At 42.9% G+C, this 27,348-nt stretch overlaps 1 protein-coding gene across 1 annotated transcript in view; it reads right to left on the minus strand.

Annotated features, from left to right (window-relative positions):
• Suv3 (Suv3 helicase) overlaps nt 1-27,004 on the minus strand; it is a 63,276-nt gene extending 36,272 nt beyond the window's left edge. Inside the window, exons 1-9 of the mRNA XM_050193356.2 lie at nt 26,556-27,004; nt 26,309-26,386; nt 26,105-26,212; nt 25,920-26,034; nt 19,311-19,479; nt 18,141-18,252; nt 15,564-15,733; nt 8,211-8,262; nt 1,184-1,497 (exon numbers count right to left, since the gene is read on the minus strand). Coding sequence (XP_050049313.1) covers nt 1,184-1,497; nt 8,211-8,262; nt 15,564-15,733; nt 18,141-18,252; nt 19,311-19,479; nt 25,920-26,034; nt 26,105-26,212; nt 26,309-26,386; nt 26,556-26,856 — 1,419 coding nt within the window. The 5' untranslated portion in view covers nt 26,857-27,004. The remainder of the gene's footprint in view (nt 1-1,183; nt 1,498-8,210; nt 8,263-15,563; nt 15,734-18,140; nt 18,253-19,310; nt 19,480-25,919; nt 26,035-26,104; nt 26,213-26,308; nt 26,387-26,555) is intronic.
• Nucleotides 27,005-27,348: the final 344 nt, after the last annotated feature.

The following is a 27,348-nucleotide window of genomic DNA, read 5'->3' on the forward strand; positions in this document are numbered from 1 at the left end:
TCCTGTGCGGCTAAAATAACCTTTCTCTTGAAAGCAAGCGAGTACTGTTTTCGTGGTCCGGACATCTTGGTCCTTCAATGTGGAATAAAAAAGATGCACTTCACGAAATGTGGTTTGTACGGGTGCTACCAAGGTGCGCACTCAACAATAAAGAAACGATGCTGTAGTCACGCAGCAATAACGAAACCAAGCTGTAGCCATGCAGCAATAAGGAAGCCAAGCCATAGCCACGCAGTAATAATGAAGTCAAGCCATAGCCACGCAGCAATAATGAACCCAAAACTTCTAGCCCAAATTTCTCACTGAAATTTTTGTTCGGGTCAGCATATAGTACAAGGCGAAAATTTGGGACGCTAATAATAGGAAAAAAAACCTCGTATTATACACGGGTTTTTACGGTACTGCCTTTCAGAATCAATATCTTGGTTTGACAGTATCGGCGAAAACAGTGCTGTTTTTCAAATTTGTCGGCAATAACTATTTATGCCGGCGCAAGAAGTGTTTGTGAATTTGTTAGAAGCACACTTGCAGGGGCGTGGAGTGGCGCAGTGTTCGATATATCAAATGTTACGGTGAACGGGAGTTCTATGCACACATAAGAGATCGGTATAGTGTTGCATGGGATTTTTAGGAGAATTTACAACTGTTCAATATATCATAGACAATAATTCGATATATCCAAGTTTGATACATCTGGGATTGACTGTAATCAGCTAAATACTCTAATCATTCATTGTGAGGTACTGTTTTAGCTTGAAAACCTTCCCAGGGCAGGGCATAAATAAGCATTTACAATGGCAGATGAGTGTATGACACTTTCCCTGTCACCTAAGTGCCACCAAGACAGATGCGGACGCGATTGAGGTCACCATTAGGGTCAAGCATTTGCATACTGACCAGTCAAGTTTGATTTACCTGGTGAAGGTCAATTTCAGAATCGAAATAATGCAAGCTTGGTCCTATAGAAATGTATGGCCACTGGCCAGGACCTTCAGTCGGAATAGAATTAAATGAAAAATTGAATTAGACAGAGTCGACTTAAAAAAAAATATACTGTACATCATTACTTACATTTATAAGTTTTACTGCACCAACCTTTTGACCGACACTATAGTCAGATGAATGCTTAGAGAGGTACTGACCACTACAGTTGCAAATCTATTGACTTCCTGTGAAGCAGTACCTGAGATGTAGAGATAGTGTCCATCTGTCGTTCGCCACGCTCATTTATCGTTGGCTTAACGAGGGAGTAGAAGATGACACGGCCAATGCTGAGGTTGAGACCCATACCGATGGCATCGGTTGCCACAAGCACCTTGCATGGATGATCAGGGTCATTGAATTTTTGCGCCTGGGCCAGCTTGGTGCCAGGTGGCAGTCCCCCGTAGATGACGGCGCACTCCAGTCCCTGCCGTTCAATTTGTAGGCTCACTTGGTAGATGTCACTCTTGTTGAAACACACAACACAGTCACCTGGTTGTATCTTTTCTAAGCTTTCTGCAATAAGAAAGACGAAACATTGTGGAGTCTCATGCTACACACTCTTTGACAGTGATCGCTAGAGAAAATAACTTGTGGATACACTTTGTGAACTATGTCGCATTCATTAGAGAAGTCATTGTGATCTACAGGCAAATTGCTAAGTACTCTAGAGAAGGATAACAACTTTAGTGCAGTCACCTCCAAGCTGTACAATTTTCTAACTTAATGTACTGCTACAACTTCAATTTTAGAAAAATTAGAAGCACTTGTATAGTAAGCACTTATTGAGTTTTACATCTAAAAGCTACAACTGGGCTACTGACGAGTAATAATGCACGCCTCCACATTAAAGAGGCCTTGCAAAACTTTTGAACATGTAATATGTTCAGCCACCAGACAATGCTATCCTGAAGATACTCGCCAAAGATTACTCCTGTATAGGGAGCAGTACGCCTATAACTTCACTCAAGCGACTACCTGCTGGCTCCTGTAGCTTTCTTAAATTCCCACCACTTCGTGGACATATTCCTATGCACTTATAAACACAATGGCCAGCAACCAGATAACAGATAACTACATAAGTTTGGCTTCTGTTAAGTTGTACTTGGTGGGACCAAGAGAACTGATCAAACTACCTGACAGGCTGAACTTTGCAAAAAATAATAATAAAAGACAGAACAAGCATCTGAACACACCGCTACTTCATTCGGCAGTACTTATCCGATTTTATTGCAGTCTGAATTTACCGCACACCCAGCTTTTATGGGTTCATACAGTTAAACCTCAATATAATGAACTTCAATATAACAAAATTCTCGATATAATGAAGTCTTTAAATTTTCATATCCTCTTGTCCATAGAACATCATGTATTTAGAAGCTCAATTAAAAAAAATTAAATTATGGGGTTTTACGTGCTGAAACCACTTTCTGATTATGAGGCACGCCGTAGTGGAGGACTCCGGAAATTTTGACCACCGGGGGTTCTTTAACGCGCACCTAAATCTAAAACACGGGTGTTTTCGCATTTCGCCTCCATCGAAATGCGACCGCCGCGGCTGGGATTCGATCCCGCAACCTCGTGCTCAGCTAGAAGCTCAATATAACGAAGTGTGTTTGTACGCGATTTCAATATAACAAAATTTCGCTTCCGCAGCAAAGGAATATCGAGACAATAAATGGAAACTTCCGCAGACGCAGATGGTCAAATAACTGAATTACAAGCGGCTGCTTGCAAACACACCTCTCAAATCGCATGTGGCACAACAAGAACGACCGCCGAAGTGAAGACGCATCATGTTCCGTATCAAGTCCAAGTGCGATAAGATCCTATCGTGCCCCACGCACATTGTGCTTGAGATGCAAGTCAAAGTGTGCAAGGGTGAAACAGAAAGATGGTGGCTTCACGAGTGCCACCTTCCCTCACTCTAAAAACAGTTGCACCCTTTGGGGTGTATATTTGCCACAGAACAATAATCGTCATCTGGCTTGCTCGCATTTCCTTTCTTTAACGCTGTGAGCCTGGTACTTCCAAGTTAGGAACAGCACGCGCGTTATCAGCATGACAGAGAATTCCCAACAGGAAAGTAACGAGCGCAGCGTTTTCAAGAAAGGAAACACAAGCAAGACAGATGACGATTATTCCACGGCAAACGTACACCCCAAAGGGTGCAACTGTTTTTAGAGTGCTGCGCGAGCAAAGGGAAGAGGGGAGCTAGCATGCGCGAGGGGTGGGGAAGGGGGGGCGAGCTGGGGCACGTCGCGAATTCTGACGCGCATCTCGGCCGTGGCTGCACATGGCTGCAAATGCGGCTGAGGGCATTCGCAGCCACACACCCTGCTTTAGAGGTAATCTGCCATATGTGCAAGGAGTGGGCGCACCGAGACGGCGTGGCGTCCTGCAAGCCACCTTCCCGCGCGTTTAGTGTTGGTGGTTGCGTATTCTCGAGTTTCGGTGACCCGTTGGAGCGAGACGCAGACGAAGCATTCGCTCCCCGCTGCCGGCGCTTTTCGTGATAGCGTTGTCCCAGTGCGGGCAATGCTATCAGTCGCGGGGGCGGAGTACACGCAAAAGTGTGGCTGGCTTCGCTTAATTTTACTGCCATGTGAAGATATCGTCGACATGGCATGAAACCGTATCATTCATCGCAGACTCACAACTTCATAAAATGAATTGCTTTCCCATTGAAATTTCCTTTTTTCGATTGCCCAATAATTTGGAAAATTCTGCGCCCCCTATCCGTGTAAGAAAAATAGATTGGCGACTGTACTTATTTGCATAAAAGGTCGAATTTCAATACAACAAAATTTCAATATAACGAAGCAAATTGCCAATTTTACCTACTTCGTTATATCAAGGTTTAACTGTACAAGAAAACAATGAGCACCCAAATCTAATGCACATCTTATCTTATAATGCAAAATGTGTACCATGCCTTCAATTCTGGCAATCAGAAATAAGATGAATCCTACAGAGTTTATGTTTAGAGAATGGAAATTTATTTACACTTAATATCTGTCATCACCAATCTCAGACAGCTTTTTATTGTATCGCCCTCCCTAAGGTCCATCATATTTGATATTATGCATTTCACCCTGCTACATTCACAAACGAGTTGGTGCCCCACGTCTATGATAACTACTTGGTCAGTTCACGTGACGCATGTACATCTCTGAAGTGCCAGAAACACACAACTTTGTTGCTGCTAGCTTAGCATGTAAAATAACTTAGCTTCTGAGCGAGATTGAGTAATTGAAGTTTGAAAGTAGAATGTCGTCATTACTATCCTATGCAAAAGCTTGTTCTGTCGTCGTCTTGTGATGACAATGGCGATGATGGTGGCTCTGACAGTAAATTGGGGCCAACTCCACGGACATGGTTTTGGTAACATATCTGATTTAATGCACAGGTAATGCTCAGACCAATTTTCTCAGAAAAAAGATTAGTGTTAGAACTGCCTAAATATGATAATCATTCATTGCGATCTGCCCTTATAGCTTCAAAATGTGCAGAAGGCAGTTTCAAAATAAGCATTTTTGGCAGGACACAACTTCGAAGCGTTCACTGTCCCTTTGCGCCACTATAGTGACTAGAATACTATAACACTATTGTGCTGAGCGCTGGCAACGCAGTGGCATCAAGTGCAACCGCCTGCTGCCAGCGGTCGCACGGTCTCGTACTTCAGTACACTAAACGGATATTCTTCTCACTGCACGCTTAAGAACTACGTGGCCTTGCGCAAAGTGTGGCTTCAGTTCTCATTTCTTCATATAATTATGTGATTATTCAATAAAAACAATAATCTACGTTTTCTTTGCATCAGCGAATGATTGTATATTTTGTTGACGTGATACTGTGGGTGGCCTCCAGAAGGCATTTCTTATGGGGACTGCGCCAACCGTGCGATCTAGGCCATTTCTGGCAGTGCCTGGAGACCACACGATTCCAAACCGAACGGGGGGAAAAAGAAAACACCCAACAAACTAGAGCCCCCCCCCCGTCTGCAGTAAATGCCATCATCATCATCAGCAGCAGCCTATTTTATGTCCACTGCAGGACAAAGGCCTCTCCCTGCAATCTCCAATTATCCCTGTCCTGCGCCAACCGATTTCAAGTAGTGCCTGCGAATTTCTTAATTTCATCACCCTACCTAGTCTTCTGCCGTCCTCTACTGTGTTTGCCTTCTCTTGGTACCCATTCTGTAACCCTAATGGTCCAATGGTTATCTAACCAGCGCAATACATGAGCTGCCCAGCTCCATTTTTTCCTCTTTATGTCAATTAGAATATTGTCTATACCCGTTTGCTCTTTGATCCAAACCGCTCTCTTTCTGTCTCTTAACGTTATGCCTAGCAATCTTCGTTCCATCCACGGAGCAAGAAACATTTAGGAGTGGAAACTCCGCTGTTTGCGGCGACCAGAAAAGGTCACAAGCCCGCGGAGCCACTATCGTGCTGGCGGTACCTGGCGGTACCTGGCGGCCGAGAAATAAATTACCGCCGGTTCGGTTGCCAAGACAACCAGTCGCGCGTATTGCTTACATTCGGCCCCCACACGCCTTGCACAAGGCAGTCACGCGCGCTTCTTCAGCGCTGACAGCCTGGACAGCGATCGGTGCTACGCCTCAACCATTTGAACACAGTAAAAAATAAAACACATTCTTTTCGGTGACCGCTATAATTAGGTAACCTGTAGCTTGCGGTTGTACGCGGCCCTGTTTTTTCACCCACGCGATGACTTTGACTGGATTGCTGTAAGCGCTGCTGGCATTCGTCGAAGGCAAACATGCCTTCAATTTCTTTGAGCATATGACCAGGTTGATTTTCATCAAGCTCATGGGCCTCGCACACTGTGTGAACATCGCTGACGTTCACCGCCGTTGATGTTCCTGGCTTGTCGTATACGCTCATTCTTGATCATTTAATGGTAGCATGACTGATATTTGATGACGCTTCCCGGTGAGTCCGCTTCTTTTTTGGGGATGTCAAAGATGCTGGGGATGGAAGAAAGATGCATGGAAAAGCCTCTGGCCGCAGTCCAGGTTTTTTTTCGGGTCGTCCAGGGTTACCTTGTCTCAAAACTCGCCGTAGTATTTATCCCGTCTCATCATGTTGCTCGTGAAGTGCTTCTCACAGACGTGATCTCTCCATGTGAGCTGGCGGCCGTCCCCAGCAATCACCGCAGCCCTTGGTTGCAGACTTTCAAGGTCATTCGGAACTTTGATTATGCTGACCTTTTCCCTCCAAGAGTTGTACTCGGTTTCGCCTTTTTCAACGAAACACTTGCGCCCCATCTTACGCTAGCGAATTCCGAAGAAGGGCATTTGCGCGTAGCAGCGCTGTTAGTATTACGGTCTTCTAACAGACACCGACAAGAACTGTTGGTGTTTGACTTGTAATGGCGCACAAACAATGTTTCAGCGTGCACGCTGAAGCAAACATCCGTGTCGTCTGCTTGCTGTCTGGTCTGCGCGGAAGACGCGGGTTCCGCCGAAGAGAGCGCGCCCGTGCTGTTCGCCCGGGCGTCTGTTTTTTTTTTGTTTTTTTTCGCTACGGCTTGCATGACACGCCGCAAGGCGCCGCCACTGCATGCTCGGCGTATGCTATTTTTTTTACTTTATCTGGTCGCCCGCGCACGCCCTCGCTGACGGGAGTTTCAACTCCTACATATTCTGCCTCCGTGGTTCCATCGCTATTTGCGCAGTCCTTAACTTGTTCTCAAGCTTCTTTGTCAGTCTCCAAGTTTCTGTCCCATATATTAGTACTGGTAGAATGTACCTTTCTTTTAAGCTTCCAGTCAGGATTTGATAATGTCTGCCATATATGCTCCAACCTATTTTTATTCTTCTGTAAATTTCCATGTCATGATCAGAGTCCTCTGTGAGTAATTGACCTAAGTAAATATATTCCTTCACAGACTCTAGAAGCTGACTGGCGATCCTGAACTCTTGTTCCCTTGCGAGGCTACTGATCATTATCCTTGTTTTCTGCATATTAATCTTCAGCCCCTCTCTTACACTCTCTCTGTTAAGGTCCTCAATCATTTGTTGTAACTCGTCCCCAGTGTCGCTTAACAGGACAATGTCATCTGAACAGGACATGCTGAACAGGACACTGTCATGTCTTGCAAGGCCCTTCTAACTTCATCGCTAGTTATAGAAGGAGCCTCTGTAACCTGTTCACTACTACTTCGAATGTAGGTATCGTGGCTGCTTTGGCTATTGTACAGGTCAGTATAGAATTCTTCCGCTGCCTTTACTATATCTTTGAAATTGCTGATGATAATACCCTGCTTATCTTTCAGTACATACATCTTGGCTTGTCCTATGCCGTTTGCTTCTCAGTGATTTCACGCTGCATCCATATTTTACTGCTTCCTCAGTCTTTCTCACGTTATAATTACGAATATCCCTTATTTTCTCCTTGTTGATCAGTTTTGACAATTCCACAAATTCTATCTGATCTCTTCAGTTGGACACTTTCATTCTTTGTTGTTTCTTTATTAGGTCCTTCGTTGCTTGGGAGAGCTTAACTATTGGCTGCCTTGGTGCATTACCTCCCACTTCAATTGTTGCTTCTGATGCCAGCCTAGTTACAGTTTCAATTCATTACCTCTATGTCATCTTCATCTTGCTGTTCTAAGGCTGCATATTTGTTTGCAAGTACCAGCCTGAATTTGTTTGCTTTAACCCTTACTGCATCTAGGTTGGCCTGTTTCTTTTTGACCAATTTTATCGTGCATGAGAGGAAGGTTCACACATTCAACACGCTGAGCATTCATGCTCTCTCATGTGCCTGCCTAGCCTCCACAGGCTCTTGCAGATCTTCGGAGCCCTACATAATGGCGGAATTTTCTTCATTATTCTGTTTATGCTAAGTAACACATCAACATACTCAGCCATAACAGTTCTGCACACCAGTTCCGACATTGCAGCCACATGGCAACGTTCGCAAGCAACAAAAAACAAGAAAGCATGGCTCCGATTCTAGAAAAAAAAAGGATAGGCTGGATATTTGAAACATGCAAGGCTGTTAAGGCACTCTTTAAAGATCACAATGAGGCCCTCTACTCTGGCATCTATAGTGTCCCAGATATAACTTTCAGATGTCACCAGTTAATTGCTTTTACCCCATAGGTTTACATACAGTTGATTTTTCCTTAAAGTCAAGTCAAAGGCAATTACAACTCACAAGGTATATTCTAAACACATACACTTAACAAATACTTACCAAGTGCTCTGTTTTCAATAGTTAGCTGTGTCAAGCGTTTGTACTTCCGAACCTACAAAGAGAGAGCATAATAAATTGTTTTGATTGATTTGTGGGAGTTTAACGCCCCACGGCAATGCTGAGGCTATGAGGTATGCCGTATCAGGGGGGGGCTCTGGATTATTTTTAACCTGCGGTTTTTTATATGCCCCTATCACAATGCAGCTGGGCACTGAACCCACAACCTCGTGCTCAGCAGCATAAAGCCATAGCCACTGAGCCACCGCAGCAGATGAATATGGTATAATAAATAAAATACAGAACATAACCCAACTGAGAAACACATCACAATGACGTGGCAGGTCTTTATCATTATTCTACAAGTTTAACACTTTCAGCAATAAAAAGATAGTTCCCTTTAACTGCCGGCAAGATTCTTGTCCATTAAGAATGCTGAATGTAGCATAATTTATTCATTCCCACTGTGAAAGCCAAACAAAATCAGTAAAATGCCTATAAAAAATAGTAACGCTATGCTCAGGCCCATTCTATTTTACATTTCCAAACAGGCTCTACAGCAGTTTTTGATCCTGGTAAATAAACTTTGCTAGTCGCTAGGCAATGCTGTCACAAACACTAGCGGAAAATATTCTTGCGCATGCAGGAGGGTGTCTTCAATTTTCCTCGAAAGACTGCCTGCCTTCTACTACAATTGTTCAAAAACCCTATCACTTCTGTGCTATGTATAAAAGTATATTACTATACAGCTGAATGACCAGTGCTTAATTTCTTTAAGATGTCATTTAGAACTTATGAGTGCCTCCAGCAAGAGTGAAGACCTAAATTGTTCTCAGAAATGATATTCAGCCAAACTTCACTTTATCAGAATTAACAGGGAACTTCAGAACAACTGTTATATACGAAACGGCTAATATGTCATTAAAAGGGGAGCGCGGCAATGAAAATATATTTTTTTTATTTATGGAAACATATTGATGAAATTTGGCATGCAGGTGTAATTTGTTATGCTGATATCATTACTGAAATCAGTTTTGTGCTATCTACAGTAGTTTTCGAGTTCCAACACTTGACAGCCTCTAATGGTCATCTACAAATTAATTAATTAGTTAAATAATTACAGATAAGTTTGCCAAAATGTTCACATCAGCATGTTCACAAAGGCCCATTCTGTGCAATAAAGCTAACTTTTTATTTTTTAAATCCCGAAAAGAGCATAATTTTTTAAAACTTTCCTATGCATATTGTCTTACAAACGAATCTTGCAAAAAGCCCATTATAAATTTTTTTTTTATGAAGTGCAGATAAAAATAGACTGCTTTATTGCGCTCATCAATGTTTTAGGAGCCAAGTGCAAAAGACAATGATTTTGTGTTCATTCGTTGTGAAATGGCACTGGGATGACTGAAAGCAACTGCACAAAAAATGAAAGCAGAGAAAACAGAGCTCAAAGTTTGATTTGTTGCAAACACATAAATCTTTACTTTGAGCACCTAAAGCCCGCCTGGAATGTAGTCCTTTGCTTGTGAGGGCATATTTTCTTTAGCATTTTGATGTAGCTTTTCACTTCCTTGCAGCAGTTTCATGCACCTTAGTTGCCTTTTTGATGTGTCGTGCATCCATGCGTCATGCAGAGGTACATGACAATGCATTCAAAATGTCCGCTCTTGTCTCCTCATTGCACAACCTCTTCATTAGTGAGAGTTGGAGCTGAAATCCGCAACTGAATATTTGATGCGAAAACTCCTGCTGTCGCCGATGTCACGTTGCCGTCACGACCACACCGCACGTGGACACGCTTTCTTGATCACCCGTGTGCGGCAGTCGTGCTTCGTTCACAAGGTCGGCGGCATCCACTTCTACAAGTAGTTTTCTTTCTCCGTTCCACGCCTTTCGTGGTCTTCCATACGCATGGGCCGTTCGGAACTTGTTTCTTTTGGGGCTCATCACAGAACATGCGCATTAAGCTGCCACGATCGTCAATCACATTGATCAGAACGGGCAGCTCACTGCTATGCAAATGTGCACGGGAGTGGTTCGTCAACAATTCAAATCTACAACAGCCAATAGGAGTGTGCCTTGTGCACCACGTGACTACTGCGCCCAATCGCAACGCCACTTTTGCCTTTTTTCGCTCGCGTTTGCTGGTTAATTTTTCGGTGGAGAAACACATCGCTGTGGCGATCTTGAGCTCCGATCCCTCCTATTTACGATGATACCAAGATGGCAGTGCTGCGTCAACGGGTAGCCGAGCCATCCGCGGAATGACAGCGCCTTCCGAAGCCCAATTTTTTCGTAATTTTTGATATCAGAACTTTAGGAGAGTGCTGTTTTCTTGATTTCTACCATGTATTTTGTGATAATATTTCACCACGCGCTAAACAAAGGTCCATGGTTAGTGCAAAAAATAAAGTGGAAAATACAAAATTTTGACAATTTGACCAATTCAATTGCCACATCCCTACTTAATGATCACTACTAAAAGAAATGTTACAGTCAATCTTCTTTATAATGAACTTTAATATAACAATATTCTCGATATAACAAAGTACTTAACTGTTCATAACTTCTTGTTCATAACACACCATGTATTTATTATACACAATTTAAATGTAACGAAATTTCACTGCTGCCACGAAAAATACCGTTACAAATATGGAAACTTCTGCGGACACAGATGGTGAAATGTTTGAATTACAAGCTGATGCTTGTAAATGCCCCTTTCAAACTGCACACCATGCGACCAAGAGCGACCAGCATTGTCAGGTTCAATATAAAGTCCAAGTGCAAGAAGATCCTATCGCGCCCTATGCGCTGCATGTTTTGGGTGCGAGTGAAAGCGTGCGAGGATGAGCCGGGAAGGATGGTGGCTTGATGAGCGCAGTCTTCCTGCGTGAGCAATGGCAAAGGGAGGAGGCGAGTGAGCTTGTGGCAACACGAACAAGTGAGAGGAGGGTGGGGGGTGGCAGGTTGGTGTGCACCTCATTTTTCAGCGCTGCACACATACACAGCCTGCGCACCTTGTTTTAGAGGTAATCTGCCACTCATGCAATTAGTGGGCGTGCTGAGGTGGCGTAGCATAATGTGCGCCATCTTCCTGCGCATTTAGTACTGGAGGTTGCGTAATCTTGAGTTTTGGAGATGTGTTGAAGTGAGAGGCAGACAAAGCATTCGCTCCTCACTGCCGGCGATTTTGATGACAGTGTCGTCCCACTGCGGGCGACATTGTCACAGACGCGAAAGCATGGCTGGCTTCGCCTAATTCGTACCATCGATGTGCAGATATCTTCAACCCAGCATGAAACCGTAGAATGAATCTTTTTATCATTAAAATTTACTTGTTTGATTTCACAATTACTCGCAAAATTTTGCAGCCCCTTCTATGTAAGACAAATCGATTGTCAACTGTACTTATTTGCATAAAAGGTTGAATTTCAACTACGAAATTTCGATAAAGCGAAGCAAATTGCCAATTTTGTCAACTTTATTATATAGAGGTTTAACTGCATAACGAAGTCTCAGATGTAACAAAGTATTGGTCATGCTTTAAGCATTTTATTGGTAATCACGAAATCGAAAATGCGGGATCTGACTTGGCATCGGTTATATCTAAGCAAATTTTTGTGTGCACATGCACTAAAATATATATTCTGGTAGCAAAAATGTGAAAATACAGTCACTGCATAATTCTTCAGAGGCACAATTTTTTGGACCTGTACGATTCCTGTGGCACTGCCACCTACCCCTAGCACCAATATATACGCCATGCGCAAAACGCCAACAATTCCGCCTGTTGCCAAGGCTGCGAAGCATAGACGGGCTTGGGTGGGCACTGCTCCCGTCAGCGCTATGCATGCTGTCATGTTTGCGTTCTTGATCGTGACTTAACACTTCTGCAAGCTTTCAGGGATGTCTTGAAACAACTGTTGCGTAGTTGGGTGCTTTAACACGTACAAGAAGCTCCCCAGGCACACACTTAGTTTCCGGTGCTGCTTATGGAGCAAGAGCGACGGCGGCGGTGGATTGCGGCTGCTCAACGGAGAAGATAAGCAATCACGCTTTGTTTACTGCAGTTTTAGAGCGATTACGTTTAGTTTTTTTTTTTTTGCTTGATGCCGCTGCGCCTTTAGTGAACGCTACTGCGTTTAAACGTATACTATTAGATTATGGGTTTTTACATGCGAAAACCACGATCTAATTATGAGGTATGCTGTAGTGGGGGACTCCGGAAATTTGGGCTAACTGGGGTTCTTTAATGTGCACCTAAACTTAAGTACACCGGTGTTTTCGCATTTCACCCCGATCAAAATGCAGCCGCCATGACCGGGATTCGATCCCGCGACCTGGGCTATGGTCGCGATCCATAGCTGCGATCCCGCGGCTATGGTGTTGGGCTTAGCAGCCCAACACCATAGCCACTAAGCAACCATGGTGGGTCGTTTAAACTTGGTCGCCTCATCTACAGTCCCAAAGATACATTAGGTTGTTGTTACTGATGAGACGTGAAAGAAAAACTAGAAAAGCTAAGCCAGAGAATGCGGAGTGAAGCTGTGAAGCGCTCATTGTGTTTAGACGCTTTGAACAAAGGGCTCCGTGTTAAATATCAGGTAACGGCGCCTTCATAAAAGCATCACGCAATCACTCATGCATTGCACGGAATCAGCTGTTGCTCTACCTATCGATGGCATTGAAATTTGGCCAGCGGCGTAGAACGTTCGATCTAGGCTTGCCTCAGCTATCTGCATGTTGTCTGTACAACCTGGCGTCTGTGAGCATTAAAGGCTTATGACAGGGCATTCAAGCTCATTTTGAATGCCTCTTAATATCACTTTGCGGTAGTGGGAAATGCCTGAACTTCGAAGCCCTGATGTCTGCAACTAGTGCATACTCACTTTACCCCAGCTATGTCATGCGTTGTGGTCAATTCTGAAACCTTCATGTTTCTTTTTTCTTTTTCTGCTTTCTTTTCTTGTTAGTGGTGCTAGAGAGTGCTTGTTCTCTTTTTCTTCTTTTGCAGGAAATGGGTCAATATATGTTCATGTTGCTTCACTGTATTCGTCTCTGCTTTCAAAATTATTTCAATTTAGCACGTGGTTTACTAGTAAAAATGGTGGTGACACTAGAAAATAAGATAAAATATAAAAGCGATGCGCTCGTGACTAACCAGGGAGGCAAATTTTCAGCTAAGGCGCCTTCTGATATCTCACTCGCGCGCTCCTGTGAAATCATCGAAACGCTCTGCTTGTTTAACGATAGAACACGTCAAATCCATGCTGTGCAGACAGTAGTAAGACGCAAGTATAAAAACAATCAACCCTTTTATTGCTGGAGTCATATATGTGCCATCTTTCTCAAGCTCATTGTGCTGGTTTGTACGCTTTACCATCGCTGGCTTCTCACGTGGCTGCACCTGTACAAACCATTCACAGGCACAATGGCGCTCCCTCAACCTACAATAAAAATACACGGCATGTAAAACAAGCATGTGTGTGCATAAAGAAGTTTGGTTCACGGGCCAACAAATGAAGCCATTAGCTGCCGGGAGGTTATAATGAAAGTGGCATACTGGTGATGAGCTCCACTTTGTAGGCAAGCTTGTTGATGCTCATCTAATCTGCGGCAAACACTTGGCGCGTAAGGAGACAATGTCGCGGCAAATCGCACGCACACACTTCAGTCATGCCTGCAGTGGAAGCAGGCATCTCTGACACGAGGCCCACCTGTGGTTTCAACGGCTGCCGCTACGTGGCTTTCAGTGGCTCCCCTATAGGCACTGCACATGGCGTATAATGGCAACAACCAAAATTTTGGACACCGCACAGTGTTTCGGCATGAACCGTGCATGCGATGCCGCAAACATGGCAGCCATTAGCAATGTTGCTGCAATGTCAACCTGGCACGAAACTGCAACTTTGCTTGCCGACTCCGAGAAGCAGCACTGGTTAGGCCTAGCGGCTTAAGTAGCGTGGCGGCTGGAGTGGCTGGCTTCAAGCTGCCACCAATACATCAAGGCGCTGCCAATATCAAGCTCGCTGCCAAAATGTTCACATTCGTATACCTAATTGGCTATCGAGAGTGAGATCAGACACACGGACTGATCTGGTTGCGGAGTACAGTTCCACGTGCAATCCCTCCATGCCCGAAAAGTCTGCTGGTGGCGCGCACATTTTGGCCAGTGGCTTGACTTGGTTGGACTGCAGGAGCCACAGTCAGCAAGCCAACGTGCCGATCTCCCGTGCGATAACGCCAACCGCACAGTTGTATATTTGAAGTGGTGTGGAGCATATGTAATTTATTGTTGTTCCCATGCCTTGTATCAGCACGGCAAGATGTCGAAGCATTATCAAAATCTGCAGGAGACACTTTGATAGCACGTCGGAGGCACAACGCCTGCATTTCTTTCACATAGTGGCTGCAATTTCGTAGCGATGCCTTTCCAATGCTATTCTTTTTTGTCCTTCATCAGTGGTCAGAGCAACCCTCCACTGCATTTTCAATGGGATCAACCAGCCATTAACACAGTGGATGATAAAAAATATCATAGAATTAAGTGGAAGGCATTACTACAAATCTGCGGCCTTGAGTGTTTTTTTTCCTCCCCGTCAATATATGTGTGTATGCTTATAGCAAACATAGGATATAACGAAGGTATTTTCGTGTTCCATGCAACTTCGTTATAATGATGTTCCACTGTATATACAGAAAAGCTAAAGTGACACTTAATGACCACCACAAAAAGATACAAAAGGCAGACACAAAACGCCTTCCTAGTACTGCATGTAGAACTGAAATAGGTGTAGTCTTTGAGTGAAATAGTTAATGAATGGTAACTGCTCCAGTTTTCACCCCTCATCCTCATACGAAAAGCCTCGACGATCCTATGCCTCAAAAACCCTATTTCTTGTTACAGACGGTCACATCCTCAAAGTTTGGCTTCCAGTCACCATCTTGGCAGCTGCACTGGCAAGAGTAGCTGCGATATCCTTAGAAAGGCATTTTCATATTATTCATCATATGTAAGGCATTTGTAATTTTAAAAATACGCTTTGCTTAAAATCTACGCTTCTTTGTTCCTTTTCTCTGTGTCCTACCTGTTGCGCAATTTGTAGTAATCAACATTTATTGAGACTTTGAAGAGTCTAAGCAGTTCATCTTCATTGAAACCATTATTTTTGTCCTCATTATCACTAGTCCTCTCTCTTCCTCTTTTTCACTCCCATTGTCATTTTCCAATATTGAGTAGCTGGTCAGAACGTCAATTGAAGCCAGTCTCTCAGCTTTTCTGTCGTAATAAAATGTCTCTCTCTGTACCTAGTTGGGAACATGCACCAAGGCGCGCCCAGCCACAGCGGTTACCTCCAGGTCTTCTCCGAGTGAGGCCAGCAGGCTGCGCACAAGCCCTACAGCAGCTGCTTCGCCACACAGGTGAAGCTCCTTGGCTGCCAGCCCCAGGAGAGCACGAGTCCAGGCCCATCCTCGCTGGGGGTCGCGCATCATCTGGATCTCGTCAATCACAGCCACATCATCTGCAAGAAACCAGCGTAATCCTCATTTTTCAAAGCACTTCTGCTCATAGTGGCCCTGGGAAGTGTTGCAAAAGCACTTTAAAATTTACTGCCTGCTCTATGTGTGAAGGAACACATTCACTGCATCTTGTTAGGTTCTTTTCCTTCAATTCCATTCTTTCCTCATCATGCAAAATGCCAGGTCACCAATCCTGGCGCGAAAGGCAGCACTGCAGTGCATGAGCCAATAAAAAACATGCAAAATGAGTGAAAAAGGAAGGAATATAAAATATGCCCCTTATAAGAGACAGAGACATTTAGCTTGTCTGTAAATTTTTTACATTTATGGAATACTCACACACTAGAGCAGCTGGCAGCAGCAGTACTAGTAATGACATCGTGCGATGTTTTGCTCAACCATGTGTTAGATACTTACCATATTGCATGAGAATCATTGCACAAGAATACTGCTGATCTCATACGAAATAATTGCAGGAAACAGGTTAGAGCAAGTATGTGTAAAGAACAGATTATAATAAATAGCAACAGCATAGCATAAGATTCTGGTATAAACATTGGAGTACAGTAAAACCATAACACATGGATATAACAAATCATCAAAGTCGATCTCAATTTTGATTAGCCATGCTTTATTTCAATAGAGTATTCTCCTGCTACAATGAAACCAAAAATGCAGAATCCGAGGTATCGGCCATAGCAAGGCAAATTTTCGTTTGCACATGGCTCAAAATATGCATTTTGGCAGCAAACTGACAAATAACGTTGCCGGCCTACTTTTCAGACAACTGATCTTTAGAACTTTCCTGCAGTATTCTCACCTACCCTTAGAACCGATGTATATGATGGAAACCAAAATTTTGAATGCTGCATGGTGTGTGGTTCGATTTCTTGGACATCTGCAAACAAGCAATGCTGCAAACAGGGTGGCTGCAAATAAAGTTGCCGCCACACTGACTTGGCACCAAACCGTGACTTTGGTTGCCAACTGCCGATGAAGCGGCAGTGGATACGACTAGAAGAGGTCTACCCACCTCCCTGTCTGGTTGTAACAAAAACTCACCAGTGGGCAGTGAAGTGGCTGGAGTCAAGCCATTATGGGAAGCTTCCCGTCAATATGTTTGTATTCATAGATCTCATCAGCGATTGAGTGCGAGATCACATGCACAGGCTAGAGTGACAGCCATAGCAGCAGAGTTCAGGTCTGCATGCATGCACTAGTCCAAAAAATCAGTCGGCAACTGTACTCGGCTGGAGTAACTTGAAACAACACACTGGCAAATGCATCTTTGTGTTTTGGACCAGTGGCTTGGCCTGGTTGGACCACAGCCAGCAAACCAACATGCCAGCCCTGTGTGATCACACTAATCACATGGTTGCATATTAGCAATGGTACAAAGTGCGTATATATAATTTATTATTGCAGTACCACATATCAAAATCCCCATAGGCCCTTTTTGCTGGCCTCCTCGCAAACGTAAGCAGGAACATAAAAACCATACAACATAAGAAAGAGCTCCACAGGAAGGCAGCAATTTGAAACAATTATAAGTAGTCGAACAAGGAATGGGTATTCAGTCATTTACACTAGGGGACTAGTCTGCATCAGATTATATCTGCGTTTGTTATTCCCTCTCATAATTCATAAGTAGAACTGCCCGACTGTATCACATACATGTCTTCCTTTATGGTATGTTGCAATATTGCATGCTGTTTACAATGTTGTTTTTCTTGTCACCCTTCTACAGTAATGCCCGCTCGGAGATGCATGCATAAGTGAATAAGTGAACCCCCTTATCACAAGGGGTTCACGTAAAAGTGCTCATGTAATGAGCATTGGGTGCATATCAGTGCCCTTGACTATGGTCTTTCTTTAATCTTCAAGTGTTGCTTTGGGACGTAAAACACCATCAATACTCAATCAGCATTCCCAAGAGGGACACACTTCAGGGGATGACTGTTCAAGGATGCAAAGGGTAGACAGTTGTTGTTTAATGCTTTTGTTTTTTTAAGTTACTTTTTGTCTCTTTTCTGGTGTAAAACTGCACAATGTCACTCTGGTGGACAATGCCTGTGTGCTTAGCTACGAAATTTCATCAAGGTTTTTGAGATGGAAAGGAACACAAAGTGTGATAAGCTTCACTACAACTTTAGGTAATGTCAAATTTATGAATGGTTTGCCTTTCCTATTACAATGCAGAAACAGGACAGCAAGAAAAGGCAGACAATCTTTTGTCTTCTTGAGTACTGTTTGCCACAAGAATGGAATACCAACTCACCCAGAAAACTACTTTTCTAAAGTGGTTAACTATATTACAGACTGCCAATGATCACCAGCTGCTGAAACAGTGCTGCTGCAAAGGTTCTGAGATGTCCCCAGAAATTCAGCATTTACTCTACATCTACTCACATGGGGTATGAACAGCAGCCATTTCAACTGTGCATGCCACATGCTGGGCTGACTGGCCATCGGGCAACACGCACCTCCGCTCCTCGCCCGTCACTAGGTCACACGGTGTGCCCTGGAATAGAGGTACACAAAGTGCTGTATCCTGTCCTCTGTGTGTTCCTGAACAGGCTTCCCCAGGCACAGTAGCCTCAAAGTTTAACACTAAAGCTAAGCTACAATGGTTATTTACGTTCCTGCAATATCGAAGTAGCTAGTGATACCATGAAAGGTCCGGTAAGCCAGAGAAGGCACAAAAATTAAATAAAGGTGTTGACATTGACCTAAAGTTCTCACACCAGACTGCCATTATGTCATCAATTGATACAGTCTACTCAGGTGTAGTTAGTTACTGACAAAGGACCACACTACATTAAAAAAGGAACCAATGACTCAACCTATCCAGTTTGGAAAACTCATCTTTTTCCAGAGCAGCCCGTAATGAAGAATACACATCCACTGCATCACACTGATGTACCAGCAATAAGGCTTTGGCATAAATTCAAGAAAGGGAAGTTTAACCTGTATTTCTCCCACTAGAAATGAATGTTTTCCATCAAATGACCGACAATATAGTTTTCAAAAACAGTTGAACTTTAGTGTACCTTTATAAGCTATCAGCCCTTCCAAATAGAGTAACATGATTTGAAATCTGGACAACAGTGATACTATTAATGGAGTAGGTTGCAGGCAAAATAAAATAGAGCCGTATGGCAATTTTCACTAACAAACAAGGATCACTTTCCAAATTAAAAAGTGCAATGCTGTTTTGCACAAAGAAATCCTCTTAGAACTTGAAAAAAATTATTGTCATAAGTTTGATAAATTTGCTCATTTCTTTTGTTGCAATGAAATGCAATGATTACCTCTCAAATGTGTCACTGTTACTATTTCATTGCGTCATAATAAAGACTATGATCCCTTTGTTTACAACAATAATCATAGAAAAAACAACAAGATGAGCTCTGCGGAAGTAGCACCACACAACCTAAGCCTCCGCTGCTATACCCACACAAGTACTCTTGAAAAAGGAATCTTGAAACCATTACAGTATACCATATATAATTCTTGCAGGTAACTGGTGCCACATGATCAATGATGTACTGGTCACAGCAGGAATCTTTAATAACCTACCTTCTCGTTAGTCTTCTGGAAAACTTCTACAGCCAGCATTTTTAACGGTCCACAGTAAAGGCCAGTGCTTGCATTATGAAAACCCTCAAGTGCTGCATGTGTCTTGCCGCTGTTGGTGGGTCCAGCATGAAAGATCACTTTCCTCTGGATAGCACGTGCTTCAGGATACCTGCCACACAGAATGGTTTCCAAACCACTGTGAGCCACTCACATGCACTAACCAAATGTAAATAGCCCCTATTGCATACCTAAGCTTTGTCCCCCTATGCTAAAATCTACCATCTCAACTGAAAGTTCCTAGTGAACTGCATATTCCTAGTGAACTGCAGTTCCTAGTGAACGGCATATCAGATCACAGAATGGTATGTCTTACGATGTGTTTGGGACATGTCGCTCGGGTTCAGCATGAAAAGCGCTCAGTGCTTGTTTTCTCACGAGCAGATGATGTACGCATATTAGATGCTCTGGACTTATCTTTTTCCAACTTTGTTTCCCTCTCCCAGTCTGCTTTATGCTCAGTAGAGGATCTTTGGCAATACTTTCAAGATCTTGTGTTGCAATGCGTGAATAACTTTGTACCGACTAAAGTAATCACTGTCCGCAAAACCCGCCCATGGATAACAAAAGAAATTGTACGCTTGGAACGCAAGGCGAAGAAGACAAGAAAACAACTGCGGAAGCACCCCTCTGAAAGTCGCATGCGCAAACTTTCAGCGCTGCGCACTCATTTAAACCAAAAGATTAAAAAAGCAAAAGACTACTACCACAATGTCACTATGAAACAATTTCTCCTTTCGTCCCCTGCAAAATTCTGGCGGCATTTTTCTTCAAAATCAAAAACCGTGCCCACCCTCTGCATTAATGGTGAAACAGTATCGGAGAAATTACAAGTTGCAGAATCGCTCAACAACTTTTTCTGTTCCGTATTTACAGTTGATAACGGTGAAAAACCCATATTTTCGACATTGCAATGCGTTCCACCTATTAGTAATATTATAATAACGGAAGAAGGTGTTCTAAAGCTTCTACTTAACATTGATACAAAAAAAATCTTCTGGCGTCGATGCGATACCCAACACATTCCTATTCCGGTATGCCGAGTGGTGCTCTAAATTCTTATGTGTGATTTTTAATAAGTCGTTACAACTATCCGAGTTGCCTCATGACTGGAAGTTTGGAAAGATTGTTCCAGTGCCAAAAGGAGGAGACCCATCGCTGCTTTCTTCCTATCGACCCATTTCTATACTCTGCACATGTTCCAAACTTCTTGAACACATTATCTTTAAACATCTAACAGCTTATCTTGAGCTTCATGGTTTTCTTGACCCCAGGCAGCATGGATTTCGTAAAGGGCTTTCGACTACTACTCAGCTTATAGAAACCATTCATGATTTCGCAGCTATTCTGGATGAGCAAGGGCAAATTGATATTATTTTTCTAGATTTCGAGAAAGCGTTTGACCGGGTATCACATACCAAACTCATGATAAAATTGAAACCTATACTTAAAAATGAGTCCCTTCTTTCTTGGATTCAAGCATACCTTACTTCGAGACGACAAACTGTAAACATAGACGGAACACATTCACGTTCAAGACCTGTACTATCCGGAATCCCACAGGGATCAGTGCTTGGGCCCTTATTTTTCTTAATTTTCATCAATGATATTGCACAGGAATTGCCAGTTAAAATAAAATTGTTTGCTGACGACTGCGTTTTATATAAAGAAATCCGTAGTCCCGCTGACCAATCGCTGTTAAATACCTCGCTGTCTACAGTGCAATCATGGTGCAGCACATGGCAAATGAAAATCAATGCGAAAAAAACTGTAGCGATGACCGTGACGCGGAAACGACACCCTTTAAACAACCGGTATTCGATCGATGGGCAAATTTTAGACCGCGTGACAAGCTATAAATATTTGGGTGTAGTTATCAGCTCGGATTTAAAATGGAATGAGCACGTGTCATACATAGAAAAGAAAGCCATGCAGAAGCTTGGTTACTTGAGGCGTTGCTTAAGAAATTCACCCCATGAGATAAAGCTACTAGCTTACAAAACTTTCGTCCGCCCGATTCTTGAGTATGGGTCTGTCGTCTGGGATCCACATAGCGATATTAACATACAAAAGGTGGAAAAAATTCAGAGAAAGGCGATAAGATTTGTATTCAATTCCTTCAGCCGGTATGCATCACCAAGTGCTATGCTCGAAACAGCAGAACTGGTTACCCTGCAAAAACGGCGATTTAAAGAACGATTAAAGTACATGTATCTGCTCTATCATGGAAAATTGGGCATCGACAAGGACACGTATACCGAGCCTCTAACTCGTCGATCAACTCGGTCTAGCCGCGCTAAGCAGCTTAAAGATTACTACTGCAAAACAGAAGCCTTTAGAAATTCATATTTTCCCCGAACCATTAGGGAATGGAATGTACTTCCTGCTGCGGTGGTTGCCTGCGACACCATCGAATCATTCTTAAAGCTGCTCAAAGAAATTGTGTAAATGACCGGGGTACATACCTGCCCTCATTTCCTTTTTTTCTTTTCTTTTCGGCTTGTCCTTCCACATAGCTGAACGCACGTGTTTTCTGATGCTTCTGCCACGGCTACACATTTTTACACACTACCACATTATATTTCTCTGACAGGATGTATGTTCTGTAATCGTTTACCACGAATGGTATGCTTATATTATTCTAGTTTAGTTTTTCTGTCTCTTAAGTGTTTGTGAACTTGGCGCTAAGAGCAGTTTACATTTCCTTCTGGAATAATTTCACATTGTTAGCGCTAATTGCTACGTTTTCGCAAATGACACGCTGCTTATATTTTCAAATTCAGTGCTATTTCATTTTGCTCACGCTTCACACCTTGTACTCAGTCTTGTTCGTCATGTATGTAACCACTCCTGCTTAAGGCCTCTAACCAGAGGCTGGCAGTAATCTTGAAATAAATAAATAAATAAATAATAGTACATACACTACAAACTTCACCAGAGCAGAAGCAGAGTGATGGAGTGATTGTTCATACTTTCTTCTTGTGCTATGTACGGAAATATGGGGACAAGAAAACATGGACAAATGACTGGTGCACACCATACGTTTGTCCATGTTTTACTGTCCCTATATTTTCTTACATTGCGCAAGAAGAAAGCATGAACAGCCACCAGCTAGACCCTTTCATCACCCTTCTGATGTAGTGATGCAACAGCACTCTAAAGTGATGGAGGGCCAAGAAGGAACTTTCCCCCTGCCACCTAGCTTTCAAACACTGTGAAACCAGAGCACACCTGGGGACGTATTCTCGGACAGTCACTTTCGGCAATATAACCTTCAGTGCGCACTTATTGGCTGGTTGAGCACTACGTCACGCGAAAGGGATAGTATCGCCAAAAGTGATCTCCTGAGAATATGTCCCTTGGAGTGAGCTTTTACCAATGCACAATAGCCAAAGAACATTTGAAAAAATAATCATCACCATCAACTTGTGTTCACTGTAGCATGAAGGCCTCTCTGAGCAATTACTCTTGCCTTACATCAGCTGACTCCATCCTGTGCTTCCAATCCCCATCACATCACCTCAGTTGCTCCCAATTGTATTTCCCTTAACTTGGCACCTCCAATCAGTTACTCTAATGGACTATCAGTTATCTGCCCTACACACTACATACTGTACCGAACTCCACTTTTCCCAAAAAAAATGGTACATGGCATACATGCCCGTGAAACCAAAATGTGTAGCCATTGCAAAAGACCCACTGTAACTCTGAACAAGGTTTCATTGCAGGTCTAATTGACCTGCTGCTGAGCACACAGTAGCAGGTTTGAATGTTAACAACAGAAGCCACGTTATGACAAGGCAAAATGCAAGATTGCCTATGTTCCAGAACTTCGGTCCACAACAACCTCAGGTGGTCAAAATCAGTTCAGCTCTTTGGGTGATTAAACACCTTTAATCCACATTGCACCAGATGACACTATCAATTTTTAGCTACAGAAAAGTGCAAGGAGTGCACTAGCTATAGATAATCCAGGTTCTTATGGGTGTCTAGAGATGGCTCAAGGTATGTTTCTTTACCTCCTATAATAGTTTTTCATAATTTTGTAGCATGCCAGTTGTAACATCATAAAACTGAATAGACAAAAAAGAAGGCCAGACACTAGCTTCGTATCCAACGAAACATGACAACATGTAACCATCTTTCATTTAGATGAAAATGCTGAGCACGCGAAGTTGCCAGAAAGGCTGAACACTCCAAATATTTGCATTGTTCCAACCCCCCCCACCCCACCACCACCCCCTCATCATTCAATCTGTACCAAATAGCAGCCAGCCCTTTAATAGCAACTCTTCTAGGAGCTGCCACAAAATGCAAGAGTGTTTGCTTCTTAAGTCAAAGGTCATACAGTGAGGAAACATGTGAATATAAGGTCATCCTTTGCATTAGCACAAATTCCCTTATCTTTTTTTTTGTTACAAGCCCATAAATTTCACCCTGATGTAGCAAGCAGTCTGAAACAAATTTTGCTAGACCTAACCTCCCAAACAAATACTTTTAAATGAAATTGAAATGTTTATTTAGGCAATAAAAGGTTAAGGTACCTTTTATTGTGGAACACATGACTGAAGCTACTGTGCATGGGTGCATTAAACTGGGTACAAAATTCACGCATGTAGTACATCCTGAATTTGTTGCATATCAATGAAGGCTCGAAAGAACCACAGAAGTGCCAAAGGATGAGTGTTTAGTCAAAAGGTAAGTATACATAAATTTTTAAATGATATCAATGTCACAACAACCTTGGATTTTGAACACTGTCATTTTAGATACAACTGCAGCTTAGGTACAGCTTTTTCTTGCACCTGTATGGCACTGGCATTAAAGCCACACTGTAGTCATCCCATTATGCACAAACCATGTATGCCAAGCAAGAAGCAACATATCAATAGCAGGTGCTTATTCAACATATGCAACCATTTTAAGATAACCCAAGGTTGCAGTAGGCCACACGGAATTATAATAATATGAGAAACTGGGGGTTAGATGGTTCAGCATCGCTAGTAACAGCAGCTTTCGGTCTATTTTTCTGTGCTGTTTACCATCCTACCCAATTATTAAGGCAATGGCCTCGAAAAGAATGCATTGTGCAGTCCAATGGTACAAAAACTATCATCATCGGCAATGGCTCGTAGCCCCCTAAGCAAGCAAAAAATTGAATGGCTCATCCCTATCATAATGCAGAGGCTACAAGCACTTATCAATGTGAAGCGTACAGTACATACTGTACGCTTCACATTGTATACTGTACGCTTCACATGTTACACATAAGGCATGTGTAACATGCCTTATGCAGCCAGCTTCAATAATGTAGAACAATGGTCTAATACCAATGTAGTGCATGGTGTGAACTTTTGCTGCATTTCTCAAGAAGTGTTTTATTAGAAGTGGGCGAATTTCAACTTTCTTGCTCATGAATCGAGTATGAACAGTAATTATTGAATATTGAAGTCAAATGGAGAGGCATACATGTGCAGCAGGAATGTATATTTAGCTGTAACGAGGTAACATGCTTGTACCGACTTGTGACAAAAAGACAGCCAGGCTATCCTGAACAAGTAGGACCGGTTGTCATTAAAATAACTGCATGAATAGCTTCTTATCATATTCGGAGCCTGGTTGCGAAGGAGCTTTCTAAGAATGAATGGCTGCTGTATGACTAGCTTTCCAAAAATGCTAAATAAATGGTGGCTGAAAAAAAAAAAGAAGGTCTGAAGTTGTGGAAAAAGAGATCATTTAAGAGTTGGATTTTGCGAAATATTGGTTACTTTTGATATTTGAAAATACCAAATAGTTCATTTTGGAATACGAATAGTTAGTGTATAATATTCTATTCATATTCTAAACTTCGAATATTTGCCCACCCCTAGTTTTTAAATATCTGTGTGCAAGTCGACATATTATGTAATTAGAGTTCTTGGCACTCAGGTTTCCAAGTTTACTTTTGCTTCTTTTCGACCCCAGAGATTTTTTATAAGGCACTACAATTCCTACAAAAATTATTGGACCAGAAATGGCGAAATAAGCAAGGCTGAAAGATAAAAATTGCAACATCTTAGTAAACAGAGCAACCCTTTAAATGAAACAAAATCCTGAGACTTGCTTCATTTTGTGTTCAGTCTATGCAAATAAGCCACGATTCGGTGGAACCCTTTGCATCCCAATTTTATGAAAAGGCAACGCATAAAATTTAAACTAAACATAGGAGTCCTTGGGTAAGTGCAGTGTCACGAAGTCATTTGTAACCTGTGCTCATTTTTATTTGGCAATTTTTCTTTCTCTTTGGCACTGTTGAGTCCAAATTTAGCAGCTCTGACATTGGCACAGAGGTTCCAGCATTATGTGCTCACACAGGAGTAGAAGATTAGGTCATTAGTGGTTTCAGTAATGGCTACTCCAATCGTGCTTGTAGCAAGGTGTGTTCGTATATAGTGGCAGCATAGAGGATAAACATCTGTAAAAGCTAAAATTCCATGTCCCTTAGACTTAAAACAGACATGAGTCATAGAATGTGCGCTTCATCGCTCTCTAACCCACAGGAATACAATTCACCAGTTTCCAGGGTGCCTCAAGTCACTGATCTTCTGCAGCTCCTCCATGCATTCCAAATGTGGGAAGATCTGTCTCGCATGTTGGAGAAAGTAAGGAAGAAGGTCGTCCAGGTGCCCTGCGCATATGCAGTAAAGTCAAATATGCAGGGAGAACAACCCCTAACCAAAATGTGTCATGGTACGTACTGCCGCCTTGAAGTAGGTCGCTGAAAATTATATGCAAATCTGCTGGAAGCTGTTCCGACTCCATGCAGTACCGTCGAAAACTTACAAAGGCTTGGTGAAACAAACGAGCTGCAAGTTGGGGAGAAAAAAAAACGCATATTCGTGCGGTGCCACTGACAAGCCATCATTCAACGCTGCGAGCAATGAAAGCAGAATGCACCTCACCATCTAGACCATTCTCTTCGCTCCATTTTATAACCTCCGGGCGTTTACTAAATTGGTTTAGCAGCTTAAGAAGATCCTCTGAAAAATCAGCAAGGAAAGTTGGCAATGTCGACAGCACGTCGCGAAGCTCAAGAACGGTACACTGAAATCATTAATCAAGATTATCAGTGTTTGGGTAGAGGTAACGTAAGTTGGAGAGTAGCAACGTACATGAATTCTACAATAGCTTGTCAAAAAGCGCGCTTACCTTTTTTGAGTTTCGTAGTTAGCTCTTCTCCTACATTGATATCATCCGGGTTGTTGGACACTTTTACCGGAACTGGCATGAAAAGCGACGATACACTGCCTTTGGTGCTCTTCTGCCGAGCGTCTCTCAGCAAGCGAATGTACTGAAATCGTCTTGATAAAGACCACAGGCTGCCGCATACAGTTTCTGCTGCTGCTGCCGCCGCGCGCAGGTGAATGTGCCTTGAGGAGCCGCTCGCTGTCCGAGTCATACAACGACACGCGCACGCAGAGCTCTGAATAGGCAATTTTAACAAACGCATTTTGCTTTCCTAGAAGTCAGTTATAAATCACATGTTATACGGGATCCATGTTGACTTAAATTTTACACGGGGCTAAAAACATCGCGATAACCTTTCGGCGAGAATCCCGCAACGTGACCACGGCAACGGCCATGCCATGCCATGCTTGACCCGGAACCGGAAAGCAGTGTAAAGGGTTTATGGAGATTTACCGTTAACTCCAAAGATGGCAGCAACATCGTATCGTCTGTTCCTCCATGGTCGGTTTTTGTTTTTGCCTTTATGGTTTTGTATGGTTTTGTTTATTTGGTACTGCAATGGCCTGTTTTAAATTCCTGCAAATGTTTTCTGCTCCTATAACCAGTAAAAACGACGCCTTCGACATTTGCTTTGCTACGCATAGGGGGAACCGTCGCTGAGGCGTGAATTTGGACAGTGCCTATTTCCCTTGGAAACATTTTAGAAGGACTTTAAGCTTACCACTGCTTTGTTTACTCCAATTTAGCAGCGAGG

The sequence above is a fragment of the Dermacentor andersoni genome, chromosome 1 (genome assembly GCF_023375885.2).
Source record: "Dermacentor andersoni chromosome 1, qqDerAnde1_hic_scaffold, whole genome shotgun sequence".
Taxonomy (NCBI): Eukaryota; Metazoa; Arthropoda; class Arachnida; order Ixodida; family Ixodidae; genus Dermacentor; species Dermacentor andersoni.